At 39.4% G+C, this 21392-nt stretch overlaps 1 protein-coding gene across 2 annotated transcripts in view; it reads left to right on the top strand.

The window, feature by feature from the left end:
* MTHFD1L (methylenetetrahydrofolate dehydrogenase (NADP+ dependent) 1 like) overlaps positions 1-21392 on the top strand; it is a 172732-nt gene that overhangs the window by 47044 nt on the left and 104296 nt on the right. For both annotated transcript variants that reach the window (XM_058833869.1, XM_058833868.1), the window contains exons 18-19: positions 5167-5235; positions 12428-12539. In XM_058833869.1, the coding sequence (XP_058689852.1) occupies positions 5167-5235; positions 12428-12539 (181 nt within the window). The remainder of the gene's footprint in view (positions 1-5166; positions 5236-12427; positions 12540-21392) is intronic.

The raw sequence follows: 21392 nt of genomic DNA on the forward strand, positions 1-21392 counted from the left end.
ATTCAGTTTTCTTTGGCCTTTTTTAAAACAAACTTCCTATGCTTTGTGTCTCAATCATTTGATAGTGTTGCTTGTACTGAACATGTGTTTCTAGTTGTTCTTTAAAGCAGTGTTTTGTATTATACAAAAGAAAAACTGTCCAGAAAGGAAAAATCATCACAGCCTGAAGGACATGTGTTATGAGCATCTGCAGCTATGCTGCTGCATTCTTTTTCTTCTGGAGGTTCTCCATACCATGCACAGGAAAGACTTGGGTGCATGTCATGACTGGGAAGTGCAGAAACTTCTATCTCTTTTGTTGTGCAGTGTGTTAAAAACGTGTATGAGAACCATGGGAAAAAGTGGAATATGATTTCATGGTTAAGGATGTAAATCATCTCTTTGGAGAGTTATATTCCTGTGTTTTTTTGCAAAATTTTCATGTGGTGTTCTGTCCACACAAACTGATTCTTACTGTACATAAGGAGTTACACATTCCTCAGATTGGTTTAATGCCAGGGAGCTAAATAGAAATTTATGGAAAGTGTGAAACTCCATCAAAAGCTTTGAACCAGGAGAAATTATTTTCTGTTGTCCCAGGCTGAGCACCCAAAATTGGTGAATATTTTTGAGCTTGATTCTTGTTTGTGCAGGTTTTTCTCTTGAAGAACAGGAACCATTTTTCCTTTCTGAAGACTTACTAATATTGCAGAAGAAGTCAGATGCTGTGGTGTGGGATTTTAAAAATGCCGAAAGAAATTCACAGCGGGGTTTCTACAATTTCTGTATCAAATTAAATAATGCTTACTTTGTACAAGGGGAAGAGAATAATTATGAATAACCATACTGCACTGGTAAAAGTCTACTGTATAAAGTTGAATCCTGTGGAAACAACAGGAGAAGTATAATCAAAGACCATAACAGGTCATAATTTATATGTACAAAGAAGATAAATTTGTGTTCTATCACGTAGCATTTTATCTCTGTAGCTGGTTTCTTCCCACATGTGGTCAGTCTGTCTGAGCTGCTTGCAACTAAACCTACCATTTCTAGATTTTAAATGCAGTCTCTACTCTTCCCTTCTTCCCCTGAAGCTTGTGGTGCCTGTGTTGATACAATCCAAGGATTATTTATTGTGAAAATTTTCACACACAAAGAAGTTTGATGTGAAGCCATCCTGGTCCTGAATTTCCATCCTCTTTTCAAGTCAGTCAGTGAAGAGGTAAAGCTCTGTAGTTCAGTAAGGAAAGATCTCAAGACAGCTGAACAAAGCAAGAACACTGTGCAAGATTTTAGAATGCTCTCAATGCGGGTTCAATAATTTTGACTTCTATTTTTGTAAAACAAAATCAAGTTTAAAAGCTTGAATCTATCATAGTCCATTGACATGGAACATTTTAGCCCAAAGAACTCCAATTGCATATAGTTCTAAAAACTTTAAAGGCAACTTTATCATGAGAAATACCACACAACCTGAATAATGGGTCAGCTCTACCTATCACTGAAAAATAATTCTTGGGTTCATGTTTATATGCTACACAGATTGAATTTATGCAAGTTTAAATATTTCACAGTAGTCTTTAGTTCTTTGAAATCTATGTGAGCCAAAACCACTAAACCTTTCTCTGTGATTTGTTTCCAGATCTACACACAAAATACTTCACAAAACTACAATTGCTCTTAATTTTGACTTTATATGCAATATATTTATCATAATACAATAGTAAAACCTAAAATACACATTGGCAGATATAAACCATATGCAGAGACAGGCTAGGAATAATAGAAAAAAGATAAATTGAATATTTCAAGAATTGAGAAGACTCTTTCCACAAGAGTAATGGATTAAATGTCTATCCTCTGTAATGGAATATGTTGAACTCTTTGCCAAAATGTGGTGCTCATTGTACAGTATTTTGAAGACTTAATTGCTTTTTGGCTTTTACAGTGAAGTAGAATTCTGATGGACACATACCATATTTTTATGTGAGGCTAAATCGGTATATGTGCCCTAGATCAGTATTTCAGCAGATATGAAAAATATTAAATAAATATGTCACTATTTTTTTTAAATACAACTACTTCTCAGCTTACTTGCTGTGCCATACCATTAGCTTTCAGTAATTCCAGGACCAAAAAAAAAAAAAAGAAATAGCTTCATATTTACTTATGTAAATGATCTGTCAGCTAGTGAGATTTTGTTCTCTGGTTCATCAGAAACATTGTGAACAGTGTTCACTTCAAACGAAAGGAGTTGCAGTTCTCAGATTATGATTTAAGGTTTCGTTTTTTTTACAGGACTGAAATTGCAGAAAGTATTATTATTTTTTTTGAGACTATAGTTTCAATTGAAGGGAAATTACAAGTACTTTATTATTTTTCTTACAAAGTAAATAGTTTTTCTCTGCCCTTCAGTCTGTGTAGCCTTTATTCATTTCACAGTAGTTACTTTCAATCACCTTCCTTGTCATCGGGTGCTGGCTTTCATTTCCAGTCTTGATAGACTTCAGAGACTGCTCCACTGGAAGTTGCTTTGAAAGTATTTTGGATTTTCATCTAAGTTTGCCTTTCCTGTGTCACGTGTATAATTTATTTTATGCTCTGTGATCTGTGGTGTCCTGGGGAGCATACCTGCCCTGACGGCTGGTGGATAGATGGAAGGAGCATTATTTTCAGGAATACCTGTGATCAGTTCCAGGAAGGAGCCCAGAAAAGTTGAACATCTGTATACAATTGATTCAGAGCCCTGCTTCTTTCCTCTGACAGTGAGTTAGTGGAAAGCTAATGATCTTTGGGCTCTCACAAGCTTAATTGGTGTCTAAGTGTCAAAGCCCCTAATTCTTTTATAAGAAGTTTATCTACCTTTTCTGAATTGGAAATAGGAACCTGATTCCTTAAATAGCTTTTTGAATCAGATCCAGGACTTGGAGTGAGCTGTAGGAATTGTGTATGAGATACTTGGAGGATTGAGGATACAAAGAAATGAAAACTTCATTCTCACAGTCGTGTCAGATAGGTATGAGAACCTTATTGTTTGTTTAGCTTCTAAGGACTGCTCTTGACACCAAACCCGGTTAAGAACCATGGGAGGCAGATAGACACAAGATATGCCTATTGGAGTATTTGGGTCTTTTTTTCTTTGCTTTCAGCTTCAGATAAAATGAGTTGTGTCCAAGAGGCATGTCTAATATTTCCCAAATAATGCATAAGTAATATCTCCCAAAAAGATAAAATGCAGAGGAAGTATTTTTTTTTACTTCACCATTTCTATCAGATTGGTGAAGACATCAGAAAACAAAGGAGATGGGATTTGAGCCATTATTATCTAGAAGAAGTAGGGGAAGAGGTTGGGGGAGAAGTGTCCTGCTTTTATTTTCCACTTCTTCCCCTCAAGTTTTCTTTCCAGTAGGGCTGATCTATGGCTGCTCAGGTAGTTATTCTTGCTGTTGACCACTTGAAAGACGGGATGTAAAGTTTTGCATTTGGCTGCTTTTTTTTTTCACCTCTAGAAATGAGAATATTTGGGTATATAAGAACCAGGCTGTCTCTATGGAGGTTGTGGAGCCTCACCCATTTTGAAAAAGCGGGAGTGCTTATGTTTCCTCGCTTTTTAATCCTAGCTTCTAAAATGAACATCTTAAGAAACAGCAGTCTAATTCAGAAGATGAAAAATTGTGTTGTTTTGCTATCAGTTTCTCATATTATATCTTTGTGGATCCACTGGGTTTTGTAAATAGTGGGAAATGCAGTGTAAAGAAAAATATTTTCCTTCTCTCTCTCCCTCACAGTCCTCCAAGGAAACACTTGCTATGCATCAGTAGAAGCCAGTTTTACTATTTTGGTTTCAATTTGGTTTTATCTAAGGCCAAATATTTTGCGTCATTTTCCTCTGAAGTCTATGCTCAGATGTGATGCTCAGAAAGGGGAAAATTTAATTTTATAAAATACTGCACTTAATCACCACATACTTTTATGTCTCTTATCTGTTGCCGTCAAAATTTTCATGCAGACTTTGATTGGTCAAATTTGGGATTAGTTGACAAAAGCTGTGTTGGGAATTATAAAGGCACTATTTTTATTGCTTTCCTTTATTTGAATATTACTGTTTGTCTCTTTATAGGCAACTTGAACATTATACCCATGTTTTTCAATCTTCATTTTAAACAATTCTCAACAGCTAGGGTTTTTGTTTGGTTTTCATGTTTCTTTTCAATACAAAAATATATTAAATTCTTTCTTTTTTGTGTTCTCTGGCAAGTCTATGAGCCACTCTTTATAACACTACTGTGGTTTTTATGAACCATTATCTAGTTCTTTCAAAACGAAACACATCATCTCAAAATTAAAGTAATTCAAGAATAAATTTGAACATATGCTGGTGGTTTCTAGATACCACTCTTCATGTAGTCTGATAGTGTGATAGTGATGTGCACACTGTAGCCTCTTTTTTTTCTAGAAAGAGCATTGAAATTTGGTGTAGAGGGCTGTCAAAACTTTTATTTATTTTAAGGTCAGTCAGTGTGAAATTTATGCTTCAGCAAAAATTTTAGGGAGGAGTAAGATTTTTTACAACCAAAATGCAGCTATTTGCTTAGTTCCTTTTGTGCTCTCATCATCACAGTAAGGCACCCCTAACTTAGAATCTTATGATGTATTCTTTACCTGCCCCTAATAAACTCTGTAGCTGCTTTCAGCCTGTATCTGTTATGTATATATTTGTACAGGTCTTGAAAAATACCCTTTCTGGTTGTTGCTAGCTATTGATTTATGCTGTTGGTTCTGTCATAAAAGAAATACATCTTTCATTTCTTTAGGCAGTTTTAGCAAGCTATTGCCTTCTTGATTTCTCAGGTCTCAGTGGCCTTTGGCACTTCATCTTTTGTTACCTTGAACATCCTCATGCTGATCATTTAATTCTGTCTCTGATCTCTCCATGAAATAGGACAGAGGAGTTACCTGTTGCCTTTTAATGGTATTTGGAATAGAATAATTTTTGGTTTTGACACACTGTAAATACAGGATTTTAGAAGTCTTGAGGTAATATCTAAATCAATTCTTTATGCATCAATGTAACACTTCTTTGGACTGTAAGGGTTTTTTAACTGTAAGTGTAACTTGGAAATGTTGCACCTTAGAACTGACTTCCTTAAAAATGTCTCTTGTCTTAAAATGACCCTTGTCTTTTAGGGAGTAACTGGTGCTTTGGCAGTTTTGATGAAAGATGCAATTAAGCCCACGCTAATGCAGACATTAGAGGTAAGTATGGCTTATGATGCCTGCCCTTCTCCAACTTTCAAATTCCATATTGTGCTGATCATGCTTCTCTTCAGCAGCTGTGCTTGACTTTCAAAGTTCAAGCCATGGTCCAATCCATAAAAGCATCCTAGCAAATGTTAATTTGTTTGTACTAACTATTCAACTCTATCTGCATTTATCTCTTTCTGGTGGTTTTCTTCCTTTTTGAGATCTGTCTATAGTCATCATTTTACCAAGTGTTGCAAACAAGCTGCAGTGCATTGTTGAGCTGCTTCTGAGCACAATGGGAGGCAGGTTTGTCTTCTAAGTCACAGATTTAATACTATTTCCCATGTTGTTCTTATAGGGAAATGTCCTTTTTGTGTGTTACTTTTATATGGATGTTCTCATGATGATTCCCACAGCCCAGCATTTTGTGTGGAAAAAAGGTGCTTTGCTGTGGCCATTCTAATCTGTACTACAGTTTGTGCCATTCATAATCGCAGGAGGGTCCTTTCAGCTGTTTATACATTTTCAAAAGATGGTTCCCAGCCACCCTATCTTGCCACAGTGCCTTCATGGACTAAATGAAGCTTTGAGAGGAATGTTTTACACCTGCCTGAAAGAGCTTTCTTCCAAAAGCTTAAAGAATGTAGAATTACTGCAAGCTAACTGTGTGCCTGGGCAGTCTGGTATTGATGTTTTGATGGGAAACTGATGAGCAATATTCAAGGGGAGGAGGAGAAAGAAAAATGAGGAAATAATGAAGCAGTTTTGAAAACAAATGCACTTGGAGAAAAAACGGTGGTTTTTTTGTTTTTTTTTTCATTTGACCATCAAAATTACATAGCTGGAATATTTCACAATGATTCTTGATATGGTGAAAAGTTGAAGAATGCAGAAAGATACCAGTGCAATCACCAGTTGATAAAAATGTCTCATTTTCTACTGCATGTTGAAGTGATAACTACCTTTTTGCTTTCGTGTTTAGGTGGAGACAGCTTCCTAGTTTCTGAGAATATTAGAAAAACAGAATTAAAGTCTATGTTATTTTATTATAACCATCTTAATTATTTTCCCCTGCAAAGAAAACCTGTTCTTTCATGTGGCTGTGTGAAGAATGTATGTCTGTGTGTGATAATTTTAATATAACATCCAATAGCAGAAACTGGAGGTCACATAGGATCAAGAATGTCACGGCCAGAACTCAGTATTATAATCACCACTTAGATAACATTGTATGTGTTAGGCACCAGTGGCAAGGTAGCTTTGATTCTGACTGTTTAGTCACTCTATTTGCACTTTGCATATCTGTTGGAAAAATACTGTGGTTTTGTTGCAGTGTTCTGAAAGAAAATTATAAATGTCAGAAGAGATACTTTTGATCGATAGGTGTTTGGTTCTGGGACTTGCATGCATTTATTTTTTCCCTGCATTTCTTTATATTCACATTTCTATGCACTAAAATTCCTGCCTTTTATGTGGTAATCTTTTCTAGTCTAATCTATGCTATGGCTGAAACATCTGCCAACTTTCATCAAACACTATTGCTTGTTAGCAGGACCCTGACCACATTACCCAAAGATATGTTTTTCCCCTAAATTCTTCTCACACAGTTATTTTTAAAACAGCAGACTAAAACAGAAGACTCTTTTATGCTCCACTCCTCCATTTTGAGTCTTTAAGATGAATTTTTGTCACCCTTTGGATGCTTGCTGTCTTGCAGGCTAATAGGAATCACCTATCCAGGAATGGAGATCCCCAGTTTATCTAAATATTTTCCAAGATAGTGCTATGCTTTGGCTGATGTCCTTTTGGGCTGTGTCATCGCTCTCATGTAGAATCACAGAACCTGCTGGGTTGGAAGTGACCCCCAAGGAACACCAAGTCCAGCTCCTGGCCCTGCACAGCTCCATCCCCAAGAGCACTGTCCAAACACTTTTTGAACTCTTGGTTCAGGCTGGTGCTGTGACCACTGCCCTGGGGAGCCTGTTCCAGTGCCCACCCTCTGTGTGAAAAAACTTTTCCTAGTATTCAACATAAGCCTTCCCTGGCTCAGCTTCAGGCCATTCCCTTGGGTCCTGTCACTGGTCACCCCAGAGAAGAGATCAGTGCCTGCCCTGTCTCTTACCCTCATGAGGAATCTGTAACTGCAATGAAGTCCCCCCTCAGTCTCCTCAGGCTGAACAGACCAAGTGACCTCACCACTCCTCCTGCAGCTTCCCCTCAAGGCCCTTCACCGTCCTCACAGCCCTCCTTTGGACACTCTCTAACATCTTTCTGACATTGTGATACCCAGAACTGCCCCCAGCACTGGAGGTGAGGCCACCCCAGCTCAGAGCAGAGCAGGACAATCTCCTCCTTTGCCCGGCTCTGATGCTGTGCCTGATGTCCCCCAGGACAGGGTTGGCCCTCCTGAGGATGCAGTGGCCTGCCCTATCATTGCCTGTGCTATTGCTGCTCTTGAACTCTCTTCACTGTTTTTAATTCTTCATCTGAATGACTGTAAGAGGTGCTATTTTTAATAGCTTCAGTTTAAAAAAGAAAAAGACAGGGAACAAGAGGATGTTGTGCCCTGCACACTTGAATAAGCTCTAGAGATCCACTCGTGAGTTTAGAGCCCTCTAGCATGATAGATTGTAAACCAGACTAATCCTAGTATACCCTGGGGTGATAGATGTAATAATAATATTTCTTCTGCTGTAGTCAATGCCATCTTTCTGATGAATGTGTGAATTTCAAATCAGAAATGAGGACAGCTGAAGCCTACATTACACTTGAAATAAACCTAATAAGTAGCACTCAAAAGTTAGCATCTTAAGTTTCCAAAGAGGTTACCAGTAGTAAGTGGGCATCATAATCCTAATCCCTTCGGGGAGAATGAGTTCTTCATAAAAGTGTAAGGATTTTTAGCAACAGCACCACAATTTGACAACAGTAAAACTAGAAAAAAAAAATCCTGCAGCACATAGGTGGTGAAAAAACAGAATAGTAAGATTACAGAGAACACAAATACAACTCAGAATGTGCCGTGGACCTGTCTGGCAATTAGGGATACAACTGTTCACCAAAGCAGGTCTTCCAGATGACTTTGGGGAGTGGCAAAAAGATTTTTGGGTGAGGGAGAGCAGGAGATCTGGATGGCTGACAGTTGATTTGGCATAATTTGTAAGTCATAGTGACTGTGGGTAGCAGTGACTGGAAGGAGACATTGCAGAGATGGTAGCCAGTGCAGCTGCACTCCTCTGTGATCTGCCCATGAGCCAGGGGATGGGATGGGAATTTTGTTAAGCTGTGGAAGTCTGAGGAGTTGCTTCTAAGGGCCTGTGAAAAGGGACAAGAACAACCAACTTTGTATGGATGTCTGCATGCACTGGAGAAGAGGCTTAGAAGGTCATAAATCAAAAATGACCAGATGTCAGTCCTGCATGGAACTGAACTGGCAACTTATGTCAGTCCTTTTTTTCATATGTGAATTGATGTGTGTTTTAATTTGCTGATTTTTAATGAGGTTTCTTGGTGGGTTGCCTTCCGTCACAGTTCTGCTACTCTGACACCAGAAATTCTGCCTGAAAGTGTCAGTGATTGACAGTGTTTTATATGCAGGAATGACAGTAAAAATCTGAAAATGGGAGACACAGGGCACTCCATCTACGGTATCTGCAGACTTCAGTGGAGCTTACTTATATCCAGTGCTGTAGAATTGAGATTACTTTGTTTGGAATGTGCATAATGATTTCATAGTGTTTATCCATGTTTCTCATGACAGATTTGTTCTCTTGTCGACTGATCCCTTAATGTTTAGCATTTATTTATACCACGCGTAACAGAGCAGCTGCTCTACGGGACAACCCTTTGTAGTTGCAGGCTGGCTGCTCTGGGGTGGTTTGTTGTGTTACTTTTGAAGTGCCACTCATAGTAAAGATGAGAGAAGGATGGTAATAAGTATTATAAACATCCTTCTGGCGGCCAGATAACTTCAGATATTTATTGACATTCTGGGTTTATTTTCTTTTACTGAAACTTGGACAGTAAAATTTTCTGTACTGCAAACAGTCAGCAGAATGCATCCCAGTGCCACTGCTTGGTTCTCCATATAGTTTGTTAAGAGTGTAGCAAAAATAAGTGGCAAAAATAAGTGGGACAGATGGACTGGCACAGTCACTAAAGCTGACCTGAGAAGACATTGTTGTCCCTGTTCCAAGGTGTGCCTGAGGCTCCCAAGGTCCTGCTGGAATTCGCTTTCCCCAGTACCTAAACTTTACTTTTCTTGCAGGATTGCTCTTGTAAAAAAACATTCCAATTGCTCTTCCTTTCCTTCTGGTGGAATTCAGGGCTCCAGGGGAGCATCTGTCTATGCCAGTGATTTAGTAGTATGTTTGGATTTCAAGTTAGTTGGAGCCTCTTGACTTCCAGTATTTTGGATTTTGGATCCTGCAATCCACACTCCCTTCCTATCCATGTTGTGTGGATGAACTCCTGGAAACTCAGTAGCACAGGGAATGCAGGAGGAGGCCCTTCTGGCACCTCTCTTTGCATAGCTGCTGCAGTGTGTGCTGGGCTGCCCAGTCGCTGCCTGTGGGTCCCTGCATCACATCTGCCCAGTGTGTACTCTGGCCTTTAATAAGGCCAGCCCTGTGATTGCTTCCCACAAGAAATTAGGGATTGGAAGAGTAAAATTAGTCTTACTGAGTAATAAAAGACAAATTGGAATAAATCTTATGGCTCTGAGTCTGGTAGCTGAAAATTTGTGGTCCTACTTATTTGAATGCCAGAAGCATAAATACTGCATTAAAGTAGAAATAAGTCTTCAACTTAGTTTGGTGGAAGTTGTTTGCATTTGATTTCATATGTTACAAGCTCTTTGGGATAGGTATAACATATTTTGCATAGGACCTATTAATCTGATGCCCAGATGAGAAGCTTTGAAGGCATATGTTAAGTTTTTGTGTTTCTGTGTAAAATCTCAGTTGTTATTGCAGTATGTGTCCATTAGCAGATAGAAAACAAAAAAAAAAAAAGAAAAGCTAACCCTAAGTAAGCACTGTGTGATGATTATAGTGATCTACATCAGTTCTTTTGTTACAGGGCATGATTTCTCCTTCATTTATTTTTTTGGCTCCTGTTTCTACTCTAACATGTATGAGGCAGAGTTTCCTGAGTTGTAGCTTAATTGTGTTGTTCCTGGAGAATAGCACCCACCCATGTCTGTGCATGTGGCAGTGGCTAGAAAGTTACTTGTCTTTCCTCTGAGCAAAACAATTAATTATATGTTATTACTTCTAAAGGAAACAATAAGAAGAGATGCTTTTTGTTGATAAATCATTTTTGTATATGATTTCCAGTCATCATCACTAAATTGTCCATGTTTTTGGTAAAACACAACTTAGATTAGAGTAGTTAAATAGAGATTTTTTCCTATGTAGCTTGTTTCCTTAAGACACTGGTGGCCGGGGGAGAGGAGGAGGAAGAACCAATTTGTATTTCATGGTTAATAGTTTCCAAGCTGTGCTTCAGGGGACTATTAGATGTGCCCTGCAGCTGATCCATAGAACACTGTCCTCCTTAACTGGTGTTTCTGGTCAAAACTCGAAGGAGGTTGCCTGAAATTTTGAGGGTTGACAGTAGCTCCTAGTACAGAATGTGAGAATAATATTGATGGAAATAATGTGAAATTGTCTGTTTACCTTTTCTTTAACCAGCTGGGCATTTTAAGATGCATAAATGCAACAATGGGCATTTGTTTGCCTAAGTATTTTGTAGTAATACAGCTGTAGTGACATTCTTCTGTCTGATTGTGTATCCTGTTTTTGAGAAAAAATAGCAGTTAATGTAATCCCACCTAATCTTAATCCTTTTCTGAGGATGCTTATCTTCTAACTTCTCCTTTTCTTGCAGAAGTATGCAAAAAATATAAGAGGGAAGCTGAGAACTGCTTCCTACCTCACAAATTCCCTCTAGGTAGCTAATTTGCTTACCTCTCGCCTCTCCTTTCTCTGGTTTAGACTGGTTCATCTACAGAGTCAGTTTTCCCTGTGTATTTGTATGGTGTCCAGTGCAGGAGAATTCAGCTCTGCACCTGGGTTTCCAGCAGCAGTGAATGCATTTTCCATTGTGTCAGTGTCCCTGCTGCACCCCAGCACATCCCTTGCCATCTCCAGCTCCTTAACCCTTGACTCTGGTCCCTCGTAGCTTCTGCTGGCTCCTCTGCCTGCACAGGAATGGCTTTTGCAGCCAGTGAGGAAAACAGGAGCAGACAGGGCTGAAGTAGGGCTGGAGCTGGGCTCTGGCTTGTGTGTCTGCAGTGCTGCATTTAGGGCTTGTTACAGGATGTGTGCCAGAATAGCACACCACAGTATAAGAGCTGTGGCACTAGGAAACATGAACTAATGCAAGGAGGGGTGAGGAAGTTGTGTGGGTTTGCACTACTGTTTATTACCTTTCTAAGAATGAAGCAGACAAATGAGGTCTCAAACATCTGAGGTGTACCTGGAACCCCTAAGTTGTCTAATAGCACTTCCTTGCTATGTGTGCTTTGATTTATATGTGACTGATAAGTCCGAAAAATTACTGAGTTTCTTATGTAGTGTGCTGGTTTGGCCTGGTGTAGGGTTAATTATCTTCACATCAGCTAGTATGGGGCTGTGTTTTGGATTTGTGCTGGAGACAGTGCTGATAACACAGGAATGTTTTTGTGATTGCTGAGCAGGGCTTGCACAGAGTCAAGGCCTTTTCTGCCTCTCACTCCACCAGCAAGCAGGCTGGGGCTGCACAAGATGTTGGGAGGGGCCACAGTCGGGACAGCTGACCCCAGCTGGCCCAAGGGCTATTCCAAGCCGTATGGCATCATGCTAAGCATACACTGGGAAAAAGGAGGGAGGAGGGACATTTGTAGTGATGGCATTTGTCTTCCCATGTAACCATTGCACATTGCACATGATGGAGCCCTGCTCTCCTGGGCTGAGCACCTGCCTGCCCAAGGGAAACAGGAATTAATTCCTTGTTTTGTTTTTCTCATGTGTGTGCAGTCTTTACCTATTAAGTTGTCTTTATCTCAAGCCATGACTATTCTTACTTTAACCCTTCTGATTTGCTCCCCCATCCCACTGGTAGAAGAGTGATTATTCAGCTGTGTGGGGCTTGGTTGCTGGCTGGTGTTAAACCATGACGTCTATACATTGAATTACTTACATATATTTTTTTTGTCATCCAGGGAACACCAGTATTTGTTCACGCTGGACCTTTCGCTAACATTGCACATGGAAATTCTTCTGTTTTGGCAGATAAAATTGCTCTTAAGTTAGTTGGAGAGAAAGGATTTGTAGGTAAGTAAATATTCAGTTTATTGTATTATGATCTGTAAATTGGCAGTGATGCAAATGAATGGGAAAATTAGCAATTAAAGGTAAGAATACTACTTTATTATTAATATCAGTATTAAAAAATCTTAAAGTGAATGTGTAATAAGCCAAAAGCACTTCTTCCCCTGCCTTTCGTCACAAGTCCTGTCACCATAGTCCTGTCACCATCTTTGACTCACGAGTCAAACCTATTCACTCCACAAGGTGGCTGATCCAATCAAATGACTGGATTGCATTGAAAGAGGTATCCTGTCGTTCATTCTATTAGTATTCGTCTGGCCTCACTTGATTAACCAGCAGAAACCATTTTTTCTTTCCTGATGAATTTTCTCTACCAGTTCTCTAAACTCAGCCAAATCACAAGTCAGATGTCCCTCCCAGTGCAGAGGACTAGCAGAGGCAAGGTAGTAGAAGAAGGATTAATAATGCCTCATCTTGGTGGCTGTGAGCCATTTGGTTGGTCCAGCTGCATTGTCAAACCTCACCATGAGGCCCTTTCATTCCCATGAAAGCATTTGAGTGGACAGACTCTTATATTAGGAATTTGGCCTGCACAAGCAACAATAGACACATAGAGCTTACAGTTGCAGGCAAAATAAACTTGTGGCTGAACGATGAACTAGCTTTTATAAAAATTGCTGTGAGTGTTTAAACCTTAGAATTAATTTGATAAAAGGGGCCTTGCAACTTTGCAGTAGTGATGCCTTTGCACTGCTGAAGCCATTCTCTCCTGAGTCCTGAAACACCCAGGCTGGATTACATTAATCCTAAAGCTGAAGTTTGAGTACCTGTGGAACAATGTTCTTGAAAAGATGCAGCAATGTGAAACATGAGATTTCTTATGCTAGCACCCTTAAACTAATAGTGAAACATGTATGTATATGCTTATGTCACACCTACATACAGGAAAGAGTTGTTTTTTACAGTGTTGTAAAAATCAATAAATAAAAACAGCTTAAAGGTCTGTTTATTTCCCTCTATTAATCAAACATCCATTCAGAAAAGAAAATTTTGCATTCTGAGTACATTTATTTAATGATAGTTGAATTCCTATTTCACTGGGCCATGTTTGTTGTTACATGGCTTTGTGGAATGAAGAGCAGAAGAATTAAGGGTAGGTAACATTTTTCATAAGCGGTGTGAAGTGACTGTTTCTGCAGTGTGGAATTTTTTCAAGTGAGGAGTCAGTTGTGTATCAATTGAATGAAAGTGTGTTGGCAACAGTCTTAAGTCTTCATCCAGGTTTTGGAGCTCAAAGTGTATTGCCTTAGGTTTGGATTCCCTTCCATTGAGTGCATCCCTCAGGCACAGAGAGCATATCCTTGCATTTCTTGGGTTTTTTTCAGTCTTATCCACCTGTTTGTCTTTAACTCTCTTTTCTGCTTTGTTTGTCTTTGGCTCCAGTTTCTCTGTTGGGAGACAAAGCAGCATAGCTTCAATATAGGAAAACCTTTGTGTGTTGCCAGCTAAAGGCTCTTGTTCAGATTTTATTCCACAGAACACAAATCCCCATGAAACTGGCTTCAGAATAAGACTGCCTTTGCTCTGCAGAGCCAGGAACTTCAGCATGATTTGTAGCCCTTGTTAGATTATTAAAAGCAATAGTTCATAGAGTGGCCTACTTAAATAAACTTTGCAGGTAGTTGCAAGTGTAAATATTTTTTCTAATGGCTGTAATTACCATAAGGTTTATGGTTTAAAAAAATACATTTTTTCTGGTAACTAGTCAGAGCACGTGGGCAGAGACTACATGTAGCACCCACTGGTTTATTAAATACTGTCCTATCCTACCCTACACAACTGAAGTCTAAAATGACAGCTACAAAGTGTGCACCAGAGGTGACGTCCATACAGATGGAGGGCCCGGTGCCTTGTGAATCTGCACAGCAAAGCAGATAGCAAGAAACTCCACTGCATTCCTTCTCACTGTGGAGCCCTCTGTGGCCATTGGAATTCCAAGGGAAAAGCTGATCCTGTAGTTAATTCAGACAGTCGGGGTGCAGGGCAGCTACGGTGCAGTTAGGTAAGCAGCTGAGTAAGTTTATTTACTCCTGCTGAAAGTAAAAGTTCTCACTGTTCCACATTCCCCTTTTGGGATGTTGTTGTGCATTAGATCTGACACTCATTAAGTCTTGTATGAGTGATTACAGTACAGTTCTGCCATGTAGGTTAGTTGCATAAGCTCAGGAAAGAGTTCAAAAGGTGCTAGGAATAGAATAAGGTATCTTGCAGAACCATGTGGCTGGGAGAGATATTTTAGGGACCACAGTCTATGAGATTACTCTCAGCTGCATCCAAAGCAGGAACATAAGAAATCTGTGACAAATATGTGAAATAAATTACTTTCGTGAATAGTAGAATAAATATCTTAATATACATACATTAGCTCACTCACCATGAGATGGGATGATGATATAAAATATATAGAATTCATCTATTTATTGTTTTATATACTTAGTGCTTATATCTATTTCTTGCTTATTCTTTTTTTTTTTACTTACACCATATATATTTTAGGGCAGACTTTCCTGTTAAATGTGTGGACAGTACTTAGGAGAATAGCATGGCTTCAATTTGCAATGCAGTTTTACAAACACAGACTGTTTAAACTCTCTGTCCTGGTTTAAGCACCCTCCTTCCTCCAGCTGCTTGTTTCCAGTCCTCTGTTTCACCAGCACACCTGTTCACAGAGCCATGTGACAAGCTAAGCTGGAGACTTGGTCTCCATCGAAAACAGCTACAATAAAAAAAAGCCCTTTCCTTCCCCCTCGACAGACAGTGTCTGGGCAAACAGCTTTGTGTGACAGGGGGATGAGATAATGCCACATAAGATGGCGTTCTTGCTGAAATAAATATTTATAGTATTAAAGCCTCATTTGGAGCTTTCAAGTGCCAGTAAAGCTACTGTGGATGCACTAGCTGACCAGACTGAGCCTGCATTGCCAGGCCAGCTAAGCCTGTCTCCTTTCCCAGGCTGTGCTCAGCTGCTTTTGCATGACATCCCAGCAGAAACCTATTGCCCTTTTTGTTGGCTTAGTTTTCTGCTGACTTAACACAGAAGCAGTTCAGCCCAGAGTCACAAAAACACCAGAGCTGGTGCAGAAGAGGGTGAGCTGGGACAGCCAGCAGTGAGAAACCAAACTGTTGTGTAGATCCAGTTGCTTGTGTGACCATGTGCCATGGCCAAGGCAAAAAAAAAAAAAAAAAACCCTCTCAAAGTGTTCTTTTAAAATTTATTTTTAAACCTTACTTTCTCTCTCTACCCTGCATTGCTTGCTTTTCAGCTGGAATGGCATCGTGCTGTGCCTTTTGAGTAGTGTCAGGTAACAGTGATGTAGACAGTCTGCTTTAAAAAAAATATAAATGAAGTTTAACCATTGAGTCTTCTTGTGAACGCTCCCTAACTGAAGGCATTCCTTGCTTTATTTTCAGATGAAATCACAGGCCTTCATTAGGTTTTAGATAGCTTAAGCCTTTTAGCTCATCTTTTCCTTTCTCTTTCCTGAGCCATGTTGCTATGCACCAATAACTCAGCCTTTTTGCTCTAATGTTGAGATCTTGATACGATTTTTGCTACTGAACTTTAGGTGCAATGCTGCAGCTGCCACTGGCTGGTTTGCACTTGTTTTTCCTCTTAGCCTTTTAGCATTTCCCTGCAGATTCCCCCTGGCCTTGCTGTGAGCAAGAGTGGCCCACTGAGGATGGCTGCAGGCAGCTCCTGCGTGGGGAGCGCCCACGCTGTGGCACAATGAATGTACCCATCATCACAGCTGCCCCTGCAGCTATGGGTTTTGTGGCTCTCTGAACTCTGTGGGCTCTCCTGAGCTGTCAGAAATCATTCTGACACATCTCTTTAATCCCTTCGTGTTTCAGCTGAAGGAGAGGGGTTATTGTAAATCAGAAGACAAGTGAAGCATGAGTAGATCCTTGGAATCCTAAAGCAAAGTTCTTCTCGAGTTTGTTTCTCAGGTTTGGACTTTGTTGATGGCTTTCTTTGCTAGTCCCAATAAGCATGTCACATTCAATGCTGACAGCATGCTGTGCTGGTGTGTTTTGTCAGGGGACAAGAGAGGAATTATTGCAAATTCTTGCTGACTTAAGAAAATTTCACTTTCTGTTTCTTTCTCTAGTTGGTACATTTGATGTAATTGGAAAGAATTTGTAGACGCAGTAAATTTTTATAAGCTAAGTGGTTGACTCTTTTTATTCTGTTGGTATTCTGTTGGTTAGTGGAAGCTAATGATGCTAGCTGTTCTTGGTTAGTGGAAGCTAATGATGCTAGCTGTTCTAAGTATCTCTTCAGTACATACAAAGTTTTATTTCAAAGGCTATCCATTTACATACTCTCAGAGCAGACATTGTTTAACAAGTTTATACAGCACCTTATAAAATTGTATGTGTTTAATACACTAAGTGAATAATCTTCAGTAGATTTTTTTTGTCATAAAACACTTCAATCCATTTTTTAGTGTACTCTTTTTCCAAAAAAGGAAATAAAGCCCAAATACTTTGGCTAAACTTCTTTTGGCACCACAAGTAATGTGATATTATTACATTTAAATGTCAAGTTCAAGGATTTATTTTTAATATTTTTTGCTTGATACCATTAGAAGGGGATTCCATGCAGTGACCCTCCTGAAAGCTTTAATTTTTAAGAATCTGCCCAGCATCTTTCTAGCTTGCATTATTTAATCTCTGACTTCCTCACTCTTACTTTCACAAAAAAACCCAAAATTTAGTGTGATTGCTTTCCAGTATTTTGCTCTCTGAACAATATGGCTGTTCTTGTTAAAGTGTTAAAGCAGAGCTAAGGTTTCACAGTATGGGGTGGTTGAGAGCATTATCAGTGTAGGTGTTACCTGCCTGCTCTGATCAGTGTCTACTGTGAACGAGAAAAAGGATGTTCAGAGCTTTACAGTATTTTCTCTGACCCCATTCATGGTGCAGCTGCTCAAGCAGCTGTGCTGGGCACAGCTGTGACCGTGGGGAGAGGGCAGAGAAGGTGATACTGTGTTAGCTGGTATTGCTGTGAGGCTCTTAAAGTCATGGTCTAATAATACGAGTCTCAGTGGTACCACAAACTGCAAAACAAGGTACCATTACTGCCAGAAGATCTGTGAATCTGTGCTGTTCACTTGTGAGTGGCGGTGCCATTCACATCCAGGCTGCAATTTTTATTACTTTCCTCACAACTGCTGTGCTACAAGTAAATTCCGTTTCTTTCGCTTGTTGTAAAGTGGGACCAAAAAAATTGTCTCCTTCTCCATGCTTTTAAAATCTTAGCAAATTTTCTTACTAAGTAAGCAGGAAAGTCTTCAGAGACGAGATGTAGTGTAATGTGTTTTTCTTCACTGGCATGAAGTCAGAGTTCCTGCGAGCTGGGTTTGCTTACTGCCTCGTCACAAATAATCTGGGTGCAAATCATGTTTGCATATAGTTTGCTGCAACTGGAAGTCAGGTGACAATGATTTAAACTACTATCTACTTCTGTTGCAGAAAGTGCTTAAAACAGTCTTGAAATAATTTATGAATCATTAGGTGAAATGAGAGTCAAATCTTTTCTTATATTTTTGTGTGTTCAGAGTCCTTGAAAAAGTTCTGACTCTGTCTTGTCACTGCAGATTTCTATACATTTTTTTCTTCTGCTCTTTAGCATACATTGCAATATCAAGCTTTTCAGAAGAAAGATTGAATAGAAGAGAGCTGTCCTTAACGTTTTTGTGCGTAAGGAAGCATTCTAGCATTGACTTCAGTATCGTATGTCACTGTATTTCAGAGCTGAATTAATTTAAAATCATATAAATTATGCAAAGCTGCACTCAAAACTGAAAGTTGGTATTGATCATGAACTATTAAATTATATTAATATTACACTTGGCATAAAAAAGTGATTTTTGCCCAGTCAAGAGAGGTGGTGCTATTTTTGAAGACAAAACCTCCTAAATTATGGGCTGTCTTGTAGTGAGATTTTACCTTCTTCCCTTAAAAAAAACAATAAATCTAAAAAAAACGTGTTGGAAATTCACTTTGTCTTTCCTTGCTACAAAGCATATTTGTGTTTGTTCCCAAATCTGCTGTTTATATCCAGAATTTCAAGGAGCAATTTACAGCAATAAAATAACATGTGATTATAAATCATCAGCCATTTGGTTGAGTTCTCTGCTTTATCTGACAAGCATATCAAGTGCTCTCCTTCATAAACTAACTTAGCTCCAGTTTGAAACCAGCTAGGATTTTTAACTCCTGCCATGGCCAATTTGGACTCATTTGTTTTTTTGGTTTTTTTTTTAATACTGTGTTAACAGCTTAGTCCTCTCTTTCTCAAGTGATAATTTTTAATAATACTGTCTCTAGCTATTTAAGCACACATTTTCCATTCATGACTGTGATTGACTTAATATTAATGCTAGGCTCCCAGACTCCTCCCTGATGTTTGCAATTATGAAGTTCCCAAATCGTAGGTCAGACTTTTTGTCACCTTTCTCCAATGGCAATAACTCTTTACTAATAGCTTTTGTTCTGTTTCTTTTCTTCATAAATCCACAGAAACTTTTTCCCATGTGATACGTTTTCAAGCTTTGCTATTGCCAATAAACTCCATCAGTGTTTCTTTCTGCTGACAAGGTTTAACAAATAGTAAATGGGAGCCCTGGGGCTGGTCCTCTCTCCTGTCCCACAGTTCTCATGTGGTGGCTGCTATTCTCCCCTTAATCATGTAGTAATGTTCTTCTAGCCTAGTTTGCAGACCCCTATGTGTTGCTGTAGTAGGTTCTTTTGTTCTTCATAATTGATGAGATGTTGTCATATTTTCATCACTGGAGAAAGCTTTTAATCTGGCACAGCCTCCCTTTGGTAGGCAAAGGTTATATTTCTTACTTATTTCAATTTTTTTTTTTTTAAGTTATTCTCTTCTTAAAAATCTGCTGCAAAACCATCAAGCCTGTAGTCACTCGGACTTCCCCCCCTTACTTTAAGATAGGTTTTGATTCTTTTCAGGCATAAGGCACCAAAAGAAAAGGAACTTATTTAAGGTGTTGATACAAGTGTTGTGGTTTGCATTTTAATTTTTCTTCCACCATTTTGAAAACTCTGATTCACACTTTATTAAGAGCAGTGCATTCAGCTCTTGTGTGTTTCAGGTTTTCAATTCCATTTTTAATATATTACAGTAACTTCATATCATTAGCTTCTGTGTTTTAATTTGTGGGGCTGAAGGCTTTTGTAATTTGTTCACATTTCCTTTGCAGGTTCTGACACTTGTTCCTTAGCATAGCAGCTCGCTCTGTCTTTGCCTCTCTTTTAGAGCTTATGTAATTAATAGTGACATTATCTTCTACTCAAGAAGTTAACCCTGCAGGATAGAAAAGCTGTTTATTTGACTGCCTTTCCTCCTAGTGACCAGAAGTTACCACTGTTCTCAGGCCAGATGTCATGTGAGAGACCAGGCATTTTAATTTGTACATTTAGAGAATTTTGAATTAATTGGTGATTTCAGTATGAAGAAAGATATTTTAATGGTCACATGATAGAAAATAATTAAGAGATAGCGTGGCCTTATCACAGTTGTTTTCAATGGTGTTTTTATTGTTTCTGGGTGGATGGACGCTTCTCTGTGCCTTACTGGAAAAGGAATTAAATGGTTTTCTCACAGCCTAGGAGCTGTGAAGGGGCACATGGGTGTTGGTTGTGTGCTGAATGAAGTGTCACACCACAAAGGAGCCAGCTGGGTCACAAACAAACGGAGAACTGGACACGTGTAGTTTATTTGAGAAATCCGTGTTTTCTTCCCTTGATAGGGGTTTTCAGAGTAGAACAGAGATGCAGTGAGATAGTGTTTGGGATGGCACTGTATGCCTGGGGAATGTGCTGCCGTGATGATGCGGAGGCGGGAAGGGCCATGTGAACGTTCCTTCTGGCTGGCTGGTAACTAGAGCTGGCTGGCTCCTGAGGAGCTGCTGCCATGAGGAAACCTGTCCTGTCTCCTCTTTCTGGCCCAGTGAAAGACAAGGAGACAAAACTGCCATTTCCATCGCTTGCCACCAGCAGCACGTGGTCCCTAATGGAGATCTCCCGGTCTGTCATGTGGCTCTGGCACTGCAGTGCCTGACAGGAGCCATACATCTTATTCCCACTCTGTCCTTGACTGGCTTTATGGCCTTAAGCAAGTAATTTCAGCCTCTGTGCCTGCACATATAATCCCATTCTTCCCGATGTGTTCTTTCAGTTTATGAACTTTCTTGGGGGCAAAACCTGTCTCGCCGTAGCGATCGGGGAGATGACAAGCACCGCTATAACGTGAACTTTAAGGTAACAGGGCTTTTGTAGAGCCATGGCAGCTGCCAATACTTAAACATGCATCTGGAATTTACTTACAAGCTGACATGGTATTTTAATGTCCTGTATGCTGACCTCTTCTGCAACATGTTAGGGATTAACACAACTCTTTCCTCTGGCAGTGATATTCATAAACCAAATGGAGTGTACAACTGTTAAGGGCTATCCATTATTCTCAGTCTCAGGATAGTTACCCAGAGGTAAAAATAGATAGGATCTGTCATTCATTCAGAAAGTAGAGGCACTGCCCAGTTCCTCATAAATAAAATACCATTCTATGAATAGAAACTGATGACATTGCAACTTCTGTTTATTTTCCCTTCCCTCCCCAATTTAGAAATCTTACCTAGTTTTAAAACTCACAACACATAAGAAGCAGTTCCTTTTGTTCTCTTGTTGCCCACTGTTTGTATTGTTTTTATTTATAAGAAGAAAAGAACCAAGGGTTAAAAAATTGCAAACAGCAAAACATCATGTGTGCTA

Source organism: Poecile atricapillus, chromosome 3, assembly GCF_030490865.1.
Source record: "Poecile atricapillus isolate bPoeAtr1 chromosome 3, bPoeAtr1.hap1, whole genome shotgun sequence".
Taxonomy (NCBI): domain Eukaryota; kingdom Metazoa; phylum Chordata; class Aves; order Passeriformes; family Paridae; genus Poecile; species Poecile atricapillus.